A 21352-nucleotide genomic window follows, 5' to 3' on the forward strand; every position below is an offset into this window, starting at 1 on the left:
AATCTTAAGCAGACATGCTAACGTTGCTAACAAGAAAGTGCTAGCAGACAGAGAGATAATTAGAATAGCACATGTTTGTGGGTGAGTTTTTTTAAAGTAACAGTAAGGAAACAGCGAGGCGAATGTCTGGTGTGGCCGCTAATTAATAATACGCAGCGACTCCATTTTGTACAGACCAAAGAGGCCACAGTCCCACCCACTTCAACCGCTACCAGAAGCAAATATACGTCTTTCACGTCTTACGTCTTTTCCCCATCACTGAACTGGCTTTTCCACATGCTGAATTTTATTCGTGTTTGGTTTGAATGCTACTTTAACTGGGAAAGCAGAAAAAGCAGTTTTCTCGTACTGCCATAACAAGTAGTCAAATTTCTAAATACTGTGGTTAAACTGTAAATTTCGGCATCCATGTCGGATAACCCTTTACTGCATGAATTATTACATTTACATCAATGTTCATTTACATACATTTACAAAATGCTTCTATAGATTGGATGGGGGAGGGGATTAGTTGGTAAATTGTTGTCGTATGGCAACAATATGCAATGGTGGAAAATATCATACAGTCTAAAAAAAACACACACAAAAAAACCCAAAATGTATGAGATTACAATTCCAATTACTGCATTTTCAAGACTATAAAGTGCTCATTACATACACAAATGAGATCCAAACATGTTTTGGGTGAAGTATCTTTTAAATTTTTTCTCTGGAATTCTTGATTCTTTCTCTCGAAACATAAAATTTTGAAAATAAGGTGCAATTGCGAAATATCTAAAATTATAATATATAAAAAATATCTACCATATTAATATCTTGTTGTGCATCCATTAAAAAAATAATTTAATATATAAGCATAAATACTTATATATAATATAAACTAAAATAAATCAATAATATATATTCTGGTGTGTGTGTGTGTGTGTGTGTGTATTGGGTTCTTTTCTGTTTTGGACAAACAGTTGTGTAAAGTTTTAGTCCGAAGTTTATATTTGTAACACTCCGTTTGTGGATTTTATTTAAAATAAACAAAAAATGGTACTGAAAGTTTGCCCCCCCCCCCCCCATCCGATTAATCGAAAAAAATAATCGGCCAACTAATCGATTATGAAAATAACCGTTAGTCGCAGCCCTACATGTAACAAAGACTTTTATTCCTTTTACACCACATCAATTTGGCAACCATTAGAATTTCCGACTGATTAAAGAACAACACGTCATATTTGTATTTGTTTATAATTGTGAAATATCTGTAAAACTTCCGTTACAGCAGCTATAAACAGTTATTCCATCACCAGCCTCTCTTTTTTTCTCTCTCTCTCTTTAAGTTTTACCAAGAAACCTGTCCTAAAGATGTCCCCCCCCAACCCTTTCCTTTTTCAGAAAACTTACTGGAAGTTACAAAGAGCTGACACTAGAGACTCCTTCCACCAGGTTAAATACACATCTCCTTCACCAAAATATCACTGTTTAGATATTTTCCTCTGTTAAATAAAACGTTTCTTTAATCCGTTAAACATCAGACTTAGATCTTGTGGACTGTCAACCGTACAAGTCCCTGCGAACGATCTGTTACCATAGAAACAACCACGTATTAGAATGAGAGCATTGATATAAACCTGTGATATGAATTTCACGTGCTCCTGTCAGAGCTCCTGTTATAGAAAATCCGACCAATCAGACTCAAGAATTCAACACCGCTGTGGAGTAATGAGAAATATTAAATACATTGAGAGACACTGGGCTAGCGTCTAGTGAACGTCTGTTACTCTTTCCGTTCTGTTCGGCCTGAACGGTCCCGTAATGTTCAGTCCTGCTGTAATGCATGCGCCGCACGTCGTTTATACGGCGGGGTGACTCTTAAACTGCATCTGTTTCTTAAAAAGGTTCGCCGATTCAAAAAGACCAGTGCGTAGTTAACAACCTCAGCTGAACTTTGCTTAGGAATATGAATTATGATTAGGGGCCAATTTGGTCAGGATGGTATTTAAAGTGCTGTATTAAAGCCCCAGCGAGGACGGAGAATTACAGCAGCGAGCTCATTTCACACTCTCACTGCACAATATGATTATTACTGCCAGAGTCATTCACATAATCATTATGAACCAGACACACTCGACGGTGAACATGCAGAAGCTTACAGCCTCATTAACACCACGCTCTAGGGTTGTATGCCGGAAGATCTACATATCTATCCGAGCAACAGGTTGTTTACTGAGCGCACAGAATAGGTCATCCTTTTAGCTTTAAGGTCATGTCCGACGTCAGGAGCTATTGAAAAATTGCTTTAATACACGACCGTTGCTTTCACGGCATCCAGAGAGGAGAACAGGAAGTAGCAAGGACATCACAAACCACTGAGCCATGCATCAACATCAGACACAAAACAAAGCACTCACACCTGAGCCAACTCTTCATTTCTCATCAGACAGCGTCGTCCATTTTCAATGCGACACATAAATGCATATTCATGATCCCGCACTGATTTCTAACGCGTTGTGGCATTAATTTCCACAGCAATATTTGCATCCATCCATCACAGCTGGTGCTTTGCGCCAGGAACCGGTATGAAATGAATTCCTGAACTAACAGGAGACCTTTCGAACCAAAACCACCAGCAGCTTCATAGGTTACATGAATATTAATGTACCTGCTGATGTCAGTGAAGCCTCACAAGCACATTTCCCGCTGGAAAGCTCTCTCTCTCTCTGTGTGTGTGTGTGTGTGTGTAGAGTTCCTCAAGGTTCCTTTGGATAGATTTGATTGAGTTCTTCACTCTGCAGAGAACTTTTAATGGTTCACCAGATGGACAGCCATTTAAAAATATATATATATATATTTAGAAAAAAGGGTTCCTCAAGGGGTCTTTGGATAGTTAAGGGTTCTTCGCTGCAGCGAATTCAAACAATTGCAAACACAACACAGGTTTATTTAAAACCTTTGTTAAAAAAACTTTGTTAAATATAGGTGTGCAACAGTTATTGGCACCCCTATGAGTTCGTATAAGAAAAATATATTTGAAGTATATTCCCATTGATATTTAAAAAAACATAAAAATTTGTACACCTGGGTGACTTGGAACAGGAAATTGGTCAACCATGACTTCCTGTTTCACAGGGGTATAAATATGAGGTAACACATAGGCCAAATTCCCTCAGTCATTCATAACAATGGGTTAGAACAAGGAATTTAGCTGTGATGTGTGGCAAAAGGTTGTTGAGCTTCACAAAATGGGGCGTGGCTATAAGAAAATAGCACAAGCATTGTAAATGCCCATTTCCACCATCAGGGCAATAATTAAGAAGTTCCAGTCAACTGGAAATGTTATGAATCGACCTGGAATTGGACGTGTGTCTATATCGTCTCAACACACTGTGAAGAGGACGGTTCGAGTGGACAAAAAATCTCCAAGGATCACAGCTGGAGAATTACAGAAGTTAGTTGTGTCTTGGGGTCAGAAAGTCTCGAAAACTACAATCCGAAGTCACCTACATCACCACAAGTTGTTTGGAAGGGTTTTGAAGAAAAAAGCCTCTACTCTCATCCAAAAACAAACTCGAGCGTCTTCAGTTTGCCAGACACTACTGGAACTTCAAATGGGATCGGGTTCTATGGTCAGATGAAACCAAAATAGAGCTTTTTGGTAATAAACACCAGAGGTGGTTTTGGAGCACACAGAGAGGTAGCCGTATGGAAAAGTACCTCATGCCCACGGTTAAATATGGAGGTGGATCTTTAATGTTTTGGGGCTGTTTTTCTGCCAGAGGACCTGGACATTTGTTAGGATACATGGCATCATGGACTATCAAATATCAAGAGATATTAAATGAAAACCTGACTGCCTCTGCCAGAAAGCTTCAAATGGGCCGTGGTTGGATCTTCCAGCAGGACAATGATCCAAAACATACATCAAAATCAACACAAAATGGTTTACTGACCACAAAATCAAGGTCCTGCCATGACCATCCCAGTCCCCTGACCTGAACCCCATAGAAAACCTGTGGGGTGAACTGAAGAGGAGAGTCCACCAGCGTGGACCTCGAGATTCTGTATGGAGGAACGGTCTCAGATCCCTCGCCATGTATTCTCCAACCTCATCAGGCATTATAGGAGAAGACTCAGAGCTGTCATCTTGGCAAAGTGAGGTAGCACAAAGTATTGACTAAAAGGGTGCCAATAATTGTTGCACACCTATATTTAACAAAGATATTTTTTTTGGATAAACCTGTGTTGTGTTTGCAATTGTTTGATATCCATGAGAGCAGAGTATTTTTGTGATTTTTTTTTTTTTTAACAAAAGATCAAAAGGTTCAACAATAAAGACAAATATTTACCAATGTCGCCATTAAATGGAGGGCACCGTAATACCAAAATTGTGCAAAACTGTGCACATTAGTATTAAGGCATAACTCTGTGTCCTGTCCAGTCACTTTCTACAATTCCTTTTCAGCCCAGTCTAAGCTTCACACTTTCTGCTGTTGTACTTTTAGTTGTAGGACGTATCAGTGCTGGATCAAGTGCTATTTTACAAGCGTACGAAGCCATATTGTTAAATGAACGCCAAATTTTCAGTGATTAATGTGATCGTTAGAATTAGGATTATTCACACCGCAATATATCGGCAATATACTAGACTGCCATTAATCATTGTGTTAATCTTTCTTTTTATTTCTCTCTTTTTAAATGGCTTCTTGCTTTCCAGTTCCATAATATTACATAGAAGTGTTCTGCCTCTTCAGTCCACATCTTCTATCCCCTGAGTTTTTCAGGGTTAAATGCAAATGCCAGAAAATCAACTTAAGCACCTATGAAACTCAACTCTAAATTTCCCTGCATAAACACTGATGTAAGTTTGAACTTTTTCTGAATACGACCCTACAGCTGTGTTGAAAGCATTATCAACGTTAAAGCTTTAGCATCTGTACGACCTTGTGTGTAGAAAGTAGTACAAACCTGCACACTGCACATACATCACAGCTCTATTTCAAGTTGTTAAGAGGTCAGCGGAGTTTTTACTCTGCTGTATCAGCGTCTAGACTGCCTCGGTTGCATCTCAGTATGCTACTGTGGGAATTAGTGTTTATTTTATCTGGAGATTACTAAAAAAGAAGAAAAAAAAAAATCTAAGAGCACATCTCTGCATACGGTCCTTTACCACAAGAGGATCAGTCAGGAACGTTGGCATATATGGGTCCATATGTATTCAGGACATGGTGGAGGTTTGAAAAATGGTTTGTCTTAATGCAACACACTCCAAGGACCAGACTGAGAAGAGTCTGGCTTATTTTTCTCTTTAATTTAGATGAGGCTCATGGCCAACAATACCAGATGCAGAGAGAATGCCTAATCACACCAGGAACAACTTTGGCATTCAGCTGACGGTCACAGTGCAACTGAACGTCTGCGAATTGAAATGGATGAGCCGCATTTCAGCCGAGCCTTGTTGCACAGAGGTAATCTCCAGTCGCTCTGCTCAGGACACACCGGGCTTGTTGTGCCCTAATACACACAAAGGGCAACGGTATGAATTATTCCCAAGGTCTGCTTAAAGCGGCACTTTCACCTCAGTGCACAGGGACACAAGCACTTTCTCCCAAAGCACTTTCTCGAATAGAGGATGAACGTACAATCCCAATTCCAAAAACGTTGGGACGCTGGGTAAAATGTAAATAAAAACAAAATGCAATGATTTGTAAATCTCATAAACCCGTATGTTATTCACAACAGAACATAGAAAACATATCAAATGTTTAAACTGAGGAAATGTACCGTTTTAAGAAAAAAAAAAAACAAGGTCATTTTGAATCTGATGGCCGTAAGACGTCTCGAGAAAAAGTCGGGACGGGGGCAACACAAGGCTGGAAAAAGAAGTGTTAGTAAAAAGAAAGAGCTGGAGGTTGATTGGGAACAGGTCAGTAAGATGATTGGGCATAAAAAGAGGATCTTAGAGAGGCAGAGTCTTTTAGAAGTAAAGATGGGAGAGAGGTTCACCAATCTGCGAAAAACTGCCTCTACAATTTGTGGAACAATTTTAGAATAATGTTCCTCAACGTAAAATTGCGAAGACTCTGAATATCTCTTCATCTACAGTGCATGATATCATCAAAAGATTCCGAGATTCTGGAGAAATCTCTGTGCGCAAGGGACGAGGGTGAAAATCAATACCGCATGCCCGTGATCTTCGGGCTCTCAGGCGGCACTGCATTAAAAACAGGCGTGATTCTGTAATGGAAATCACTGCATGGGCTCAGAAACACCTCCAGAACTCATTGTCTGTGAACACAGTTCGCCGTGCCGTCCACAAATGCTGGTTAAAGCTCTGTCATGCAAAAGAGTAGCCATATGTGAACATGATCCAGAAACACCGCCATCTTCTCTGGGCCAAAGCTCATTTAAAATGGACTGAGGCAAAGTGGAAAACTGTTCTGTGGTCTGTTCTTTTTGGAAACCATGGACGCCACGTCCTCTAAACTACAGAGGACTAAAGAGGAGAGGGATCGCCCGGCTTTTTATCAGCGCTCAGTTCAAAAGCCTGCATCTCTGGTGGTATGGGGGTGCATTAGTGCCTATGCAATGTACAGCTTGCACATCTGGAAAGGCATCATCAATGCTGAAAGGTATATACAGGTTTTACGCTAACGTCTGCTTCCATCCAGATTCCATCCCATCTTTACTTCTGAGAGACTCCGCCTCTCTAAGATACTCTTTTTATTCCCAATCATCTTACTGACCTGTTCCCAATTAACCTAATTAGTTGCAAAATGTTCCTCCAGCTGTTTCTTGCAAATTTGCAAATCACTGCAATCTGTTTTTATTTAGAATTATTTACATTTTTACACAGCGTCCCAACTCGTTTGGAATTGGGGTTGTAGTGCAATAATGACTGTTCAATTATCAACCTCATTTCCGCCATCACTTTCATAAAACTTCCTCTATTTAATCTAAAGTCAATAAGACTGTGCATTAAAACTTTTAATGGGGATGCAGGAATGAATGCTCGCTGTGAAGAGATGACTATGCTGTAATTACGCCACTTCGAACCTTCATCATGCAACTGATGAAGCGAGAAATCTTCCAATTTATTCGACAGATGAATAGAGTTCCTGCAGTTTATGTTACTTGTTCAGTAATTGTATGCAGCTGTTTTTTTCCCCCCCATTATTTCTCCTGGACATACCAGAACATATCAAACAAAAACAGCGAACATCATATTTATCTGTTGGCTTGGGGCTAAAATTGGAAATATTCACAGCAGTAAGCAGGGAAAAATCGATTCTCAGATTCATCACAAGTCTTACTTAAAGGAGTCTATATGTGCTCACTACACAGGAAATAATAAGACGGTTATAGATCTATTTAGGGCACGAGATGGCCAGGGAAAATACTGTTAAATATTTACATGTAATGTCATGTCTTTTAAGACTCATTTGAGATGCTTGGTTCATTTTTTTCTATTCAATAAAACCCTATTTAAAAAAATATATGTATGAATGTAGTATTTTTAAATTAGGCAGTAAATGTCATGCTCTACCATGAGAACATCTAGAAATACAGAAGGCAATCAGCTAATAAATATATTAATTAATTAAAAAAGCTTAAGAAATGTGTTTTGGGACATTACATGACTAAAACCCACTTCATTGGTTGAGCATTTAACTGTGACACATCACGAGTCCGTTATAGTTTTAATATATCGTAAGGCATATCTCAGAGTCAGCACAATAACCACAAAAATGATGGACAATCTAAAAAAATGGCTAATTTTTGGGGTGAATAATGATTATTTCCATTTTTTGGGGTTTTTTTTAAATATAAGATATCATTGCCCAATCTCGTGTTTTCGATTTGCTCTTGCTTTTGAGGTTTGAGAACCTTGTGAGGTTAAATTTCACGAAGCAAAGTGAAATTTCTTGTTTGTGTTCTCACATCCTTTCTGATTCTCATCTTTTCTTTTCTATTTTTTTTCCTTTTAAAATATAAATCTCACATTCATCATGATAAAACCTTTTGGTCTAATGCTGCTTTATCTGCAATGAAGATGCCATCATGTAGCTTTGTTACAGGAAACATAGAACAGAACAGCTTTTCAGTGCTTGGACCTCCAAGGACGCCAAGACAAAAACAACCGGGTCAAAGAAAAAGTCTTCCAGACGGAGTTGTTTTTTTTTTTGTTTTTTTAAAGAAAGCAGACTGAACAAGCAAACAGCATCTTCCTCTGAATCCATTTGAAAGAGTCAAGGGCAAGACAAGCTTTCTGAAAACCTTGGAGTACCGGGTCACCCAATGCCAGAAGAATATCTGCTCAATCTTCAAAACACTCTGCATGTCACTATCGCCCATCAGCCAGACGGACTGATACGATACATAAAGAAGTCCTTTAGTCAAACCAGGATAAAGCAAAAAAGAAATAAAAATCTTTGACGAAGGCATTGTGCTGAATGAGAAGAACAAGGAACACACACACACACACATAAAGACCCCACTCACCTTGTACTGAAATAGAAAGAGGCCGCAGAAGAAGCTGTACAGGTCAGCAGTGAGCAGAGACAGGTTGACCGTTGTGGCGCTGGTCCTTTTGATCACCACAGGCATGAAGCTGTACAGGCCAAACATACAGGCACTAAAGCCGATGTACAGTAACCCTACAGACAGACACAGAGCACTCCGTCAGTTCCAGCTCTTCATCACTGACAAATACACTGACTCAAGGGCAAATCTGAAGCTCATGATGTTGTAAAGCAGGGGTTCTCAAAGGTTTTTGTTCTTTCAGCTTTCAGGAATACACTACAGGCAGAAGCAAGAAATCACTCTGTATATATTTTTTTTTTTCGAAAATAAATTTGCAATATATCTTCTTTAACTGTTCTCTAAAAACACCAAAACAAATAAATAATATTTCACTGCTTTTGTCAAAATAGATTTTTCTTTCCCGTCTGTGATCTTAGCGAGTAAAAACATGGGCCAATTGATCTATTACTTCTTATTGTGCCATTGTTATAAATCAAATATCAGATTATTCAGCCTGTTTTTCGATGCGCTTACTCATTTCAAGCTTTAAATCGTCTTACTCCGTTGGCTCCTTGCCACAAATAAATGCTTCACATTAGAAAATCAGAAACTTTTCTTATATTTAGAGAATTGTAAGAAATTGCCAATAGGACAAGAAGACTTCAAGCTTGTAAAATGGTCTGGGAAATTGGTTTAAGAATCAGATATTGGGATCCAGTACATCTGGGTAATGCATAGGTATGTCAGCCGTGAAAGGGTGAATAGGTGTAACCGAAACATCCCAGATATCTGTCTTAAATGCCAAAAATATAAGGGAACATTCTTTCATTGTATCTGGGAATGTGAGGTGATCAAGACATTCTGGCAAAAAGTGACAACACTAATTTCCTCAATGATCTCAAAGCCAGTTCCAGTGAGCCCTGAGATATGTGCTTTGAGTTTAAATCCTGCAAGTTTATCATTATCAGGTTATCACACTAAAATGATTGACAAGACATTTAGTAGCATTTTACTGGAAGAACATGATAAATGATAAATGGTCTGCACTTAATATAGCGCTTTTATCCAAAGCGCTATAAAGGGGGTGGGGGTGGGGGTGCTGTGATGTCTGTTTTTATCCCTGTACCAATGTTATTGTGGAGAGGCGTGAACTGCTTGTCAGCAAGGGGTTCAAACTCCTCCCCTTTCCCATCGTTCTACTCAACAGCAGCTAAACAGAGTCACGATACTCTACACACAGAAACCCAACGGTGTCCTGACTAACCTTATAACACACTTGCAGCAGTAAAATAATTCATTTGTTTATACTGATTCAAAATGTCCGATAAGTCGATTTCCATAACACAAGTGTACTGTGAGGAAAGTGTTCGAATGCATACGTAAACATGATGTTCATTATGTTTTTTCTCAATTATTAGTAAGATCAGGGCTGGCGCATCCATTTAGGCAAACTAGTCAATCGCATAGAGCGTCACTTGAGCAAGGGCAGTACCAAAATCTTTTTTTAAAACAAACTTTCTGACCAGTACCAAAGTGTACGGTTATAATGGTTAAGGCTCTGGGTTACTGATCAGAAGGTCAGGGGTTCAAGCCCCAACATTGCCAAGCTGCCACTGTTGGGCCCTTGAGCAAGACCCTTAACTCTATCTGCTCCAGGGGCAGCATATGCGAAGAAAAACATTTCACTGTGCTGTAATGTACAGTACTCTATATAAGACTTCTTTTCTTTTCTATCCTGCCAGCTTGAACTTGGGTGGCAGAATACAGGATGTCCCCAAGTTCTCTGTGAGTATGCTCTGGATACATAGCAAACAGCTGAGAAATGTGTGAACGCTCCAGCCCCAGCCCCAACCCTCACAAGCCTACGGTACCTTACTGGCGCTAGTTCAGGTTAACGGTGTCGAAACAAGTGAAACTGACGAAACAGGAGACGGTAACGTTAGTATTTGCCTCTTTTCCAGAGCGCATTCTCAATGTCCACTAACTTTACATGGTGGTGAAAATTTGAAAGATCCTGGTAAATGGTCAACAACAATTCCTTAACAACTTTGAGACATTTCCATACATAGAGAAGCATATTGAGTCAAAGGAATTGATTTTTTTTTTCTTTGTTTTTTTTTTGTTGCAAGAACAGAGTGCACAAATTTTCTGTGTCATTACACTCACACTATAGTAAATGGGGAGATACTGAAAAAGCCATGGCTCGTTTATCCAGTAAGTGAGGATGTTACGTTTTGCTTTTGTTGCAAACTTTTTAGTCAGCGTGAGAGAAAATATGCCAAGCATGGAAAAAAAACATGTCCTTAGTGGCCATGAAAAGTCGATTGACCATGATGAGTGTTTTCATAAATAGAAAGACACAAGGTCGATCTCCCAAAACACTATAGGCGTGCAAAATCAGCAGAGATTATTATTATTATCTGAGACTACGCACTGGAAGCGGGTGTTGCAACATTTAGTAAGTCTAACACGATTTACCATCTACAATCGAATTATTAATGATTGTTGAAAGTGCGCGCATGTAGCGCTAGAATATTTATTTTGTGTGTATGTGAGGATATCGGTGTTTGTTTGTTGTTGACCACCGGCTGTGATATTGCTCATTCACGGGGGCCTGAGTAAGAGAAACCACATAGAAATAGGCGTACAAAACTCCCCTCCGTCACCCTTCCCCCCCTTTTTTTGTTTCATATTTACAAAGCTTAAGTGCTAAGTCATAACCTTTACTCACGAAGAGAAGTAAGATAAAGGCCAAATAAATATAATACATGACTTACATTTTTTATCTGCGAAAGGGGTGATATTTAAAAGTCACTGATATCATGAAGCGTGAAGGACAGCTGGGTCGTTTTGTTTTGCAGAAAACTTTCTGCTCATCTTTCGAACATAATAGGATTGAGTGTCTCAGATAATAAAATTATCTTCTGGCCTTCTCAAGACAGTCATTTCAAAGTGCGTCAGTAAAGGACACGGCTTTTATTTCCACGGATGACGATGACGAAGATGCGACAGGGCCGAAGATGGATAACGGCGGTTTTTTGCTTTGAGACGGAAACGTAAACAGCACTCGTGTGGAAAAGACCTACTGCAAAGCGCCCGCCGCTCCAGCATGGCCATTTCCCAATTCCACAATTTCACTAAAAGCAATCGGGATCCTTTTGAATGCCTGCTTTTTATACAAACCTCTTTTCAGCCTTAGCATTTCAGTCTGAACTAAAAAGAATATTGCCTTGTGATTCCAAGTAGGTTCTTTTGGCTGAAAATATATATTACTCCATCAAAAAGCATTATCTGAGTGAGAAAATCATTTCCTGATTAAGACAAGACTATGTATAACAGCAGTTCTAGATACTGTAGCTATTGAGAAGCTACTTATAATGCATTGTCCTTGCAAAGAAACAACAATAATCCTGAAACTAGTATGTAGCGATGCACAAAACAATTCTTTTTGTCATTCGAGTCACTCAGTCTGTACAGAATGTTGCCGAGGGGTTTTTTTTGTGATTGTTGCGACCAAAAATGCTTGATTTTGCTTTGTGTGCTTTTTTTTGTGGAAAAGTACTTGAATTGGCAAAATTGTAATTGCACAAAATTGTTTCGCACGGTTTATCTAAGTCATGTTTGTTGGTCTTAGCTGTACTCATGTTCGATGCACCTAAATCGAAGAGTGCTTTGTCTGAACGCGACATCACACAAATCTGCGGGAAAAAAACGGCGGTAATTTTGCAAAATTGCAAGCTCCTCCGAATATTGTGGAGTTTGTTTGATTTCGCTGTGAACTCCTGGAGGGCCTCAGCTCAGCGATGATTCAATGATCTGAATCTTTAACTCGCTAATTAGTTCAGTTATATATAGGGGGATTGTTAGGACCTATTGCCAAAATGATTAAAGATCCAAAATAAATCGGATCTTATTCTCTGAATCGTTAATATTGTTTATTCAGTTGTTCTTGTAGCCTTGGAACCCTGTTGTAGGATAATTACTGGTGTTCACCATGGTACTGAGCTGCTGACTAACCGCTGCAGGGATGCTATGATTGTAACAGCATTTAAGCTTTTGGCTAGTTGGTGTACCAAATGCCCTGTTTTAGGACTGGCTGAGCGACACAACAGAATGTTTGTGAGAGATTCTTTGGATGGAGAAGCTAATCCCATTCCCAGAGGAAAATGCTTTAGTCTCATGATTCACAAAGTGAGGTCCAGGGTCTCCAAGGGGTCTGGGACGTACTATATAGTCAGGGGTTTGTTTATTTATTTTTTTTGTAATGGTGATAGAAACTCACCCACAACCCAACATTACCAAAAGTTATTACATTTATCATTGAGTTCTTAGTTATCTTAGTTATTTAGTTATTATCCTGTTTGATTGTTCACTTACTGAATGATGAATGGGTTTAATCTCAATAACTCAAAAACAAGTAGTGTATAAATAACATCAACTTGAATCTAATGACAATTTTCATAAACAAATATGTTCTTTCAGTGGAAAAACGTCCAGGAATAAAAAGCTCAATGGCTCCAAGAAATAGCAAGTATTTATTTGAATACTTGTATTATGTGCTAGAAATAGATTTTTACTGAGGTTGTCCATTGGCGGCTGTGGATCAGGTGGTAGAGCGGGTTGTCCACTAATCGTAGGGTTGGCGGTTCGATTCCCGGCCCACGTGACTCCACATGCCAAAGTGTCCTTGGGTAAGACACTGAACCCCAAGTTACTCCCGATGGCAAGTTAGCGCCTTGCATGGCAGCTCTGCTACCATTGGTGTGTGAGAGTGTGTGTGAATGGGTGAATGAGACCCAGTGTAAAGCGCTTTGGATAAAAGTGCAGAGCATTTACCATTGAGGTTTTACAGTTAAACCGGTCCCTGGCTGCAAATCCCTGTTTCAGGCTAGAGATTTAGCGTTTAGAGTCACTTCAAAGATTCATAAAAAAACAACAACATCTCACATCTTAAACTTCATCTCTTCAACAGAATGCACTAGAACACTGACGCATTTTCACCTGTCTGACTGAAAGGCAGAGAATCTGTAGACTTGAACAGTTCCGGACACGAGACTCTGAGACATCAGCACGCATTTGAATATCATGAATATTCAGGACAATTTTCAAATTCGCTGTCGCTAATGACTACAAATTTAGATATATATTCCAGGGCATCGTCTCAGACGTCGACATTAACTCTCACAATCAGTACATGGAGTAATTTTCTCACTCAAAAAGGAAAATGTGGTCTGTGTGGGATGTGATATGAGACATTAAGACGTGAGATTTCATCAGGATGGGTTGAATACACCTTGTTCTATGTAACATCGATCTCCTGGCCTTTAACACCACAGAGCCTGACTTCATTAGATATAAAGTAACGGTTAACGGTCCACGTAGAGCGAGCGTATTAATATAAACCTCGGATTCGTCTTTCAGCCAGATCTGTTGTCAGAGCTGCTGTTATAGAAAATGAATAAACACCTTCAGACCAAACAAATTCGAGAACTCAACAGTGCTGTGGTATAACTGTATTTTCATGTAGTATTTGTTTCTGATTTAAAAAAAAAAAAAAGAACAAATACTCCATAAACCCTAAACATTAACCCCTTAACCATGACCCTACACTCTTGTAAATAAAGGTTCCTGTAGGATTCTTTGGATAATTAATGGTTATTAATTAAACTTGCTCCTTATACAACATGATCTTCATAGAGAGAAAGCCAGCACAAAATACATTGGTAAAATACATTTATGATTTGTAAAGCATATTTTCATGATTGTTTTCCAAAATATACACTGACTTGTGACAGGTTTTCCCAGACCACTACAATTATTATGCAGAATCAAGCCTTTATTATTTTTCTGGAGCAGCACAGTCTTGGGTGGTGACACTTATTCTCCTAGCACATGGTTCTACACTTGTGATAGTAGCGATAGCTTACACAGCTGCCCTGTGAGCAACTCCAGATTCACTAAATGCCCCTGTGACAACTCCATGCCCCCTGAGATGATGCAGTAAATGCTGTCTTTGGCACTGAAAATATGGCATGGACGACAGTTTCTCCACCTCTATACTGAGCCTCAGCCAAAAATCATTTATCATTCCAGATTGGTGTAAGCGATGATGCGGCATTAGGCCACTAGATAATTTTGACATTTTGAATAAAGCTGTTGCGGTATGCGAAGAGGTCGGAGAGGAAGCTGTGCTAACTGCGCAGTTTTCTCAATATCTCTGAGGAAAGGCTCCTACTGTGTCTTCTTTCAGCCTAGCTCACTTACCCAGAAACAGTAGCACCATGTGACAGCTCTCCTGAGCTCACTGCTGAGAGAAAAAATATCTCACGCAGCAGGGAAAGGAAATGTGTGCTGTATGTGTGCATAAGGGTGGGCAGAATAGAGCAAAAATGGCAATCAGGCCTTTCTGCAACACCCCACCCACCTACACACAGAAAAACACAGGTTTTTAATTAGCCTGGCCTCCTATAGCGCTCTTGTTCTCCTGTGGCTGCCCCATTTAAGAAACGGATAGTGTGTATGAATCTTACCTATCTGCCAGTCCCACTGCACCTTCAACAGCTCCTTGTGTTCCATTATGGCTCTGAAACAGGAAAAAAAAAACAATTTCAGGCATCAGTATGAAAAAAAAAAATACCCTCATGAGTGAAACATTATCTGACGGTGGAGGGAATGAAAGAAAGCGCCTTTAGACTGTTTTCTTTCAGACAAAGGGTGGTTTCTACAGCCAGTTTGGTTTCCGAAATCCCACTAAAAGATGGCCAAACACAACCGCTCATTTTTAAAACTCATACAAGCTAGGTCATGATTGTCCTGAAGAGTGTCACAGCCATCTCTGGTTGGGACCCAAAAGAGCAAAACTGCATGGATTCGTTTTTAGAACCTCGTTACAATATGATTAGTCTTTTTTTGTTTGTTTATTGGTGTACTGTAAAGCAACCTTGGGTGTTGTAAAGCACAGGGTCACAAGGAGCCTGGAGCCTATCCCAGTGGACTCGGAGCACAACGAGGGGGACAGCCTGGACGGGGTGCCATCCCAACGCAGGGCACAATCACACGCCCATTCACACACTACAGACAATTTGGAAACGCCAATCAGCCTACAACGCATGTCTTTGGACAGTGGGAGGAACCCGGGGTACCTGGAGGAAACCCCTGAGGCACAGGGAGAACATGCAAGCTCCGCACACACAGGGCGGTGGTGGGAATCAAACCCACAACCCTGAAGGTATGTGCCAAACGTGCTAACCACTAAGCCACCGTGCCCCCAAACACAGCAGCTGCCCCTGCCCAACCCCTAAAAATGATTTCTGCAAATATACATTCATAGACAATTTTTTTTGTTTATCCCTTTCAGAAGACATTCCACATAGAACTCCTACAAATGTTAACCATCCCAAGATCATCCGATGATGAGCCCTTTTTTCTAAGAGTGGTGATGGACAACCTTAATCCATTCTTTTCACCTCATCCATGGGGGGAACTCAATAGAACAGAGAAGAAATCCCTGGTGATATGTTTTGCTTTGACCAGTGTGAGATCTTATAATAGACAAGGTGACAAGTCTCCAATATTGAACTGGAAAGTGGTCAAACCTTCTGACCTTCCGAAACCCCTAGGGATTCAATCGATATATTCAATAGCTCTAAGACTGGCAGCAGAGATTGAAAGAGCAGTGGCAAAAGACAAGTGTTCAGATGTCTCCTCCAGCTCCGCGTTCATCTGTTTTACACCAGAGTCGATCATGAGACAGGAAGGGAGGCAAGCATTTTTGCTATTCCCTCCAGCTCATTTTGAATCAGTCAGGACTTTCAGCTTCTGTATTCTGTAACAATGTCTATCCCAGTGAGCACAAAGACTTAATTACAATACATGGAGAAGTCTGTGCCAGACCTTAATGGGATGTCGGTAGTTCACCTTTTCGAGGAGGTAGAAAAGACAACTATAGTTGTTCTGATAATTACCCAGGTATTGGACAAGACACTGTACAATACCTGGGTAATTATCAGAACAACTATAGTGTTCTCCCTGAAAAGCTGAACTACCCATATTGTACAAGGTCTTGTCCTGGTTGACTGTCTCATCAATCTCTAAGGTCTTTCAATCCTCAATACACTAAACCCCTTCCTGTTTAATTCCATTGTCAAAGTGAGTGAAAGTGCGTCAAAGTGAGAGGTGCTGGAGATCCGGGGGGCATTGGGATCTGAGAGGGCACTATTTCTGAGAACCACACTCTCAAAAATGTACCCTTCCTTATTGCTGGTACGGTACCTTTACGGTAGCCTGGGTGCATGGAACAAGCAGATTTCAAGTCTGGGTTATTAGTCTTTTATTCGTACTTGCTCAGCAGAGAAATTTACATTACTATTTAAGTCATTTGGCAGATGTTTTTATCCAAAGCGACTTACAATTGAGCTGAACAGATGGAAATTAAGGGTCTTGCTCGATGGCCCTGCTCATGTGGCCGTTTGGCAGTACCAGAACCTTCCGATCATTTAGCCTGGTCATTTAGGTTACGTAGCACCCACAACATGTAAAACTAAGCAGAACAGTAAAGCTTGTCCTTGCCCAGTGGACTAACTAATACATATATGACTTGCTCATCCCTGACTTTGTATGCAACTGAAAATGTGATGAATGTGAGAAAGAGAAAGTGAAGTGTATGTTAAAAATGATTTAAGTTACAATAATTGGACTTTACGGATCATCTCTTAATTAGCTTTTAGACTAAAACCGTTAAAGGCACGCTACATGCACCATTTCAGGTAGAAGATGCAAACTAAAGGTACAAAAGATCCAAGAGAGTACCACCTCAGCAACAAAGAACGTTTACCACCCTCTGTTTGGAGTGCGCTGTGTTAACGGTCTTAACATAGATGAAAATAAAATGTATATTTAGAATCCAAATTCATTAAGTGCAACTTAATTAGGCCAGGCTGACCCAATAATGGATTCCCAAAGACGTCAATTGGTACACAGTGGGATAGTGATAATGCAGACTCACACTGTTAGAAAAAATGGTACCAAAGTGTACTTTTCCTTTGTATGTTTTTCTCCTGGAGAGGTGCACATTAAGCTTTAAAAGGTACATCACTGGTCCCTAAGATGCAATTATTTGCCTTCTTGTAAAGGTGTTCACATTTCCAAAGTATACTGTACACTCTAAAATGATAAAAAAAAAAAGATGTATCCACGGTGGTACCAAGGAAAAGTACAGCCGGTACCTTTATTAACTGAAAGTGCAGCAACCGCAATTCTTTCACAATTCATCACATTTTGGTGTAATTACACCCAACATGTTAGCAGTTGGCATGGGTAAACAGACCTGCTGGGGTGTGTTTAAATATAGGATAAATTTGGATGTTGATGTATTTGTGAGCGATTCAGCGAGCCGCCCTGGGGAGGCGAGCGGCTGGTGGTCTAAGCTCCAACTGGAAGCTTCTGGAAGCTTGTTAAAGAATGTGATGCATTCAAATAACCCATTCTGGCTCATGGGTAGAACAACTAGGGAGGAAGACAATCCCTCTTGGATCAGGATTGGGAAATGCTTCCAGCTAGTACCAGCAAGAGCCAGCTGGCTGAGACAGAAATAGGACCACAGGGGGAAGCTGAGTCACAGCTGAGGGGCAAAATCCATTATGTGGCACATGGATGACCTCATCCTGACCAGGGACTGGCAGAGAATACCGCCATGTGCACATGGAGACCTCACAGGAGGAACACATTGTAAATCAAATGCTGCTTTGATGTAAAATATGCTGCTATTTGCTAAAATATGATTATATATGACTATATAAGATTATGCCAGTCGAGTCTTGGTGACAACGATTTGCAACAGCAAGGATGGAGTGTATGTTGAGGAGAGACACATACAATTGGATGCCGCTGAAGAAGGAACCGAAGAGGCCCATCATTCCCAGGAACTCTACACGACTCAGGTTCTTCACAATGAATTCCTCACACACGTTAGAGATGCCGTATAGCGTGGCACCGGCCAGAACCAGCAGGTCTCCCAGCAGCTTATGGTCCCCTGTTGAGTGAAGAATCACATGTTAGAATTACAATGACGAACATTCATCTTCTCCTCTGACACACACTGTATGGCCAAAAGTATGTGGACGCCTGACCATCACGCCTATATGTGCTTATTGAACATTCCATCGCAGATATATTCCCCCTTCGCTTTTGTAATAACCTCCACTCTTCTGGGAAGGCTTTCTACTAGATTTTGGAGTGTGGCTGTGGGGATTTGTGTTCATTCAGCCACAAGAGCATTAGTGAGGTCAGGCAAGTTCTTCCACTCCATATCATCATGGAGCTCACTTTGTGCACAGGAGCATTGTCGTGCTAAAACAGGTTTGGTCCTTTTAGCTCCAGTGAAGAGAAATTGTAATTGTAACAAGTATACAAAGACATTCTAAAAAAATCGCGTTCATCCAAATTTGTGGTGAAAGTTTGGAGAAGGCCTACATACATGGTCATGGTCATGGTCAGGTGTCCACATACTTCTGGCATATAGTGTACCTATATAGTGTACCAAAATGATGAGGAACACCTTGGTTCCACTTTAGTGAGTTTGGTTGTTTTGAGTGAATGAATTACTCCGGGGCGGCACTGTGGTTTAGTGGTTATCATGTTTGCCTCATACCTCCGGGTCTGGGGGTTTGAATCCCTTCTCCAGCCTGTGTGAGTGGAGCTTGCATGTTTTCTCTGTGCTTCGGGGGTTGCCTCTGGGTAATCCGGTTTCCTCCCTCAGTCCAAAGACATGCATTGTAGGCTGATTGGTATTTTCAAATTGTCCGTAGTATGTGAATGTGTGTGATTGTCCCCTGAGATGGATTAACACACTGTCCAGGGTGTCCCCTGCTTTGTGCCCTGAGTTCCCTAGGATAGGCTCCAGGCTCCCCTGCGACCGGTACGGAAAATGGATGGATGGATTACCCTGGAGTGATTGTCATGTAATCCAATTAGAAAACTTGAGTTTTATCAAGTTACTCGCGATACAAATGTATCGTTAAGAAAACAATATTAAATCAAAAGCATTTTTAAAATAAATCACGTTTTGCCGCGAAGATTTTTTCTTAGGCCCCGAATAATTCTCCACGTGGAGTGATTTGTCACTACGTAGCTGAACGTAAAAAGAAGTATAAGAAGACCGCGTGTAATTTTGTATCTTCGGTGAACGGAGGCGAATCCAATCAGACAGGGTTTACAGGAAAATACGTGGAAATACTCGTGTCTTATTGGCTGACGGGTCTCAGTTCTGCCAAACGCTAGCTCACACAGTCAGTGTGAGGAAAAATCGATATACGCCGATATATATATATGAAACGGAAACACTAACATCCTCTGCTGCTGAGCAGGAAAACAAGGTGTGTAAATGTCTATATGAGTTCCAGTTTACGTGAACATGACATGAGCATAGCATAAGGAAAGATAATGTACTGTGCACGGCACTGTAGCAGCTAAACCCATACAGTGAGAGCTTAGCTGTGTCTCCCCTTGGCTAGCGACACCAAACTAGCCTAGTTATAAAAGTTTATTATTTTATCCGTCTGGTCGTCCTACAAACAGTAACAACACCCGAGGCAAATTACTGAAAGAACTACGAGTTTCACTTTGTAGTGTATTTTTGTAGGTTTGATGCTTTTGAAAGTAATGTGAAAGTAATTAGTAATCTGATTACTTTTTACATGCAGTAATCAGTAATGTAATCAGATTACAATTTTAAAGTAGTAATTTGTCATCTGTAGTGGATTTTTTTTTTTTTTTTTTGAGTAATTTACCCAACACTGAACACGATATATAGATTTGCTAAACAATGCTTTAAGAGCACAGTTATAATACTGCACAAATATATACTGGTTGCATCGAAATATTTTAGTGTCGTTTCCCTTGCAGATCAAATATTGCTCTTACTGTGGTAAATAACCTTCACTAAAACGATTTCTGTAGAGTAAAATCAATTACACACCAAAACACTGCTGCCTGATATTACCTGTGTTTGCAGTGCAAACCTTAGGAACGGTGAAATATCAAAGGCAAGCGAGCACCATATTATTAAACAACAAGACCCTTGAGGGTAATTTACTCTCATATAAATCCTTATACAGCAGAATCTAATCCATGCTTGTGAATTCTTTTGATGAGATGTGGGGCTTTGGGGAGGCAGTGTGAGATATTCTATAGACCAGGCCTAGCTCTTATTCATATTTAATAACAAGCAGTGATTCGGTCAGGGAGCTGGTGAGAATCGGAGAGGGCTGTACACGGCTCTGAGCGGAGGCATCTGAAATGCCACACCTCACTCGGGAGTTCTACGTCTGTGTGTGTGTGTGTTGCTGGAGTCAATGCCATTTGGATGAAGAGCCTTACCAAGACCCTGCTGTCGTCCCACCAGCACGTCGGCTCCCACCATGCAGCCGATGCCGAGCAGGCAGACGCCCACGCCGACGAAATGCACCACCTTATACCTCACCAGCAGGAAGAACCAGGACAGCAGGAGCACGACGGGGATGACGAAGCAGTCCAATAGCTGAGGGCACACACCAAAGAGAACATTAGTCACGTACTCACAGCATCAAAACACACTCGTGACACACAGTCGTATTTTTGTGCAGACAAAACTGTGGCTTATTAGTATATTTTGGTTGAGAAGAAGAGTTTTTTTCCTCCGCTGTTGCTATATTTGTCTGTGCAGATGTCAAAATCTACCAGTGCACTGGTAGCTGAAAACACAAAACTGCAGCTTTCACACAAAAATCACTTACACTGCAAATTTAATAAAGTATAAATATAATAAAAAAAATCAATCCTAACCTCAAAAAAAAAAAAAAAAAAACCC

The 21352-nt window shown here is 40.4% G+C and overlaps 1 protein-coding gene across 1 annotated transcript in view; it reads right to left on the reverse strand.

The window, feature by feature from the left end:
- slc35f1 (solute carrier family 35 member F1) overlaps positions 1-21352 on the reverse strand; it is a 107341-nt gene that overhangs the window by 9695 nt on the left and 76294 nt on the right. The window contains exons 4-7 of the mRNA XM_053613838.1: positions 20884-21043; positions 18382-18538; positions 15039-15091; positions 8488-8642 (exon numbers count right to left, since the gene is read on the reverse strand). Of these exons, the coding sequence (XP_053469813.1) occupies positions 8488-8642; positions 15039-15091; positions 18382-18538; positions 20884-21043 (525 nt within the window). The remainder of the gene's footprint in view (positions 1-8487; positions 8643-15038; positions 15092-18381; positions 18539-20883; positions 21044-21352) is intronic.

The sequence above is a fragment of the Ictalurus furcatus genome, chromosome 25, assembly GCF_023375685.1.
Source record: "Ictalurus furcatus strain D&B chromosome 25, Billie_1.0, whole genome shotgun sequence".
Taxonomy (NCBI): domain Eukaryota; kingdom Metazoa; phylum Chordata; class Actinopteri; order Siluriformes; family Ictaluridae; genus Ictalurus; species Ictalurus furcatus.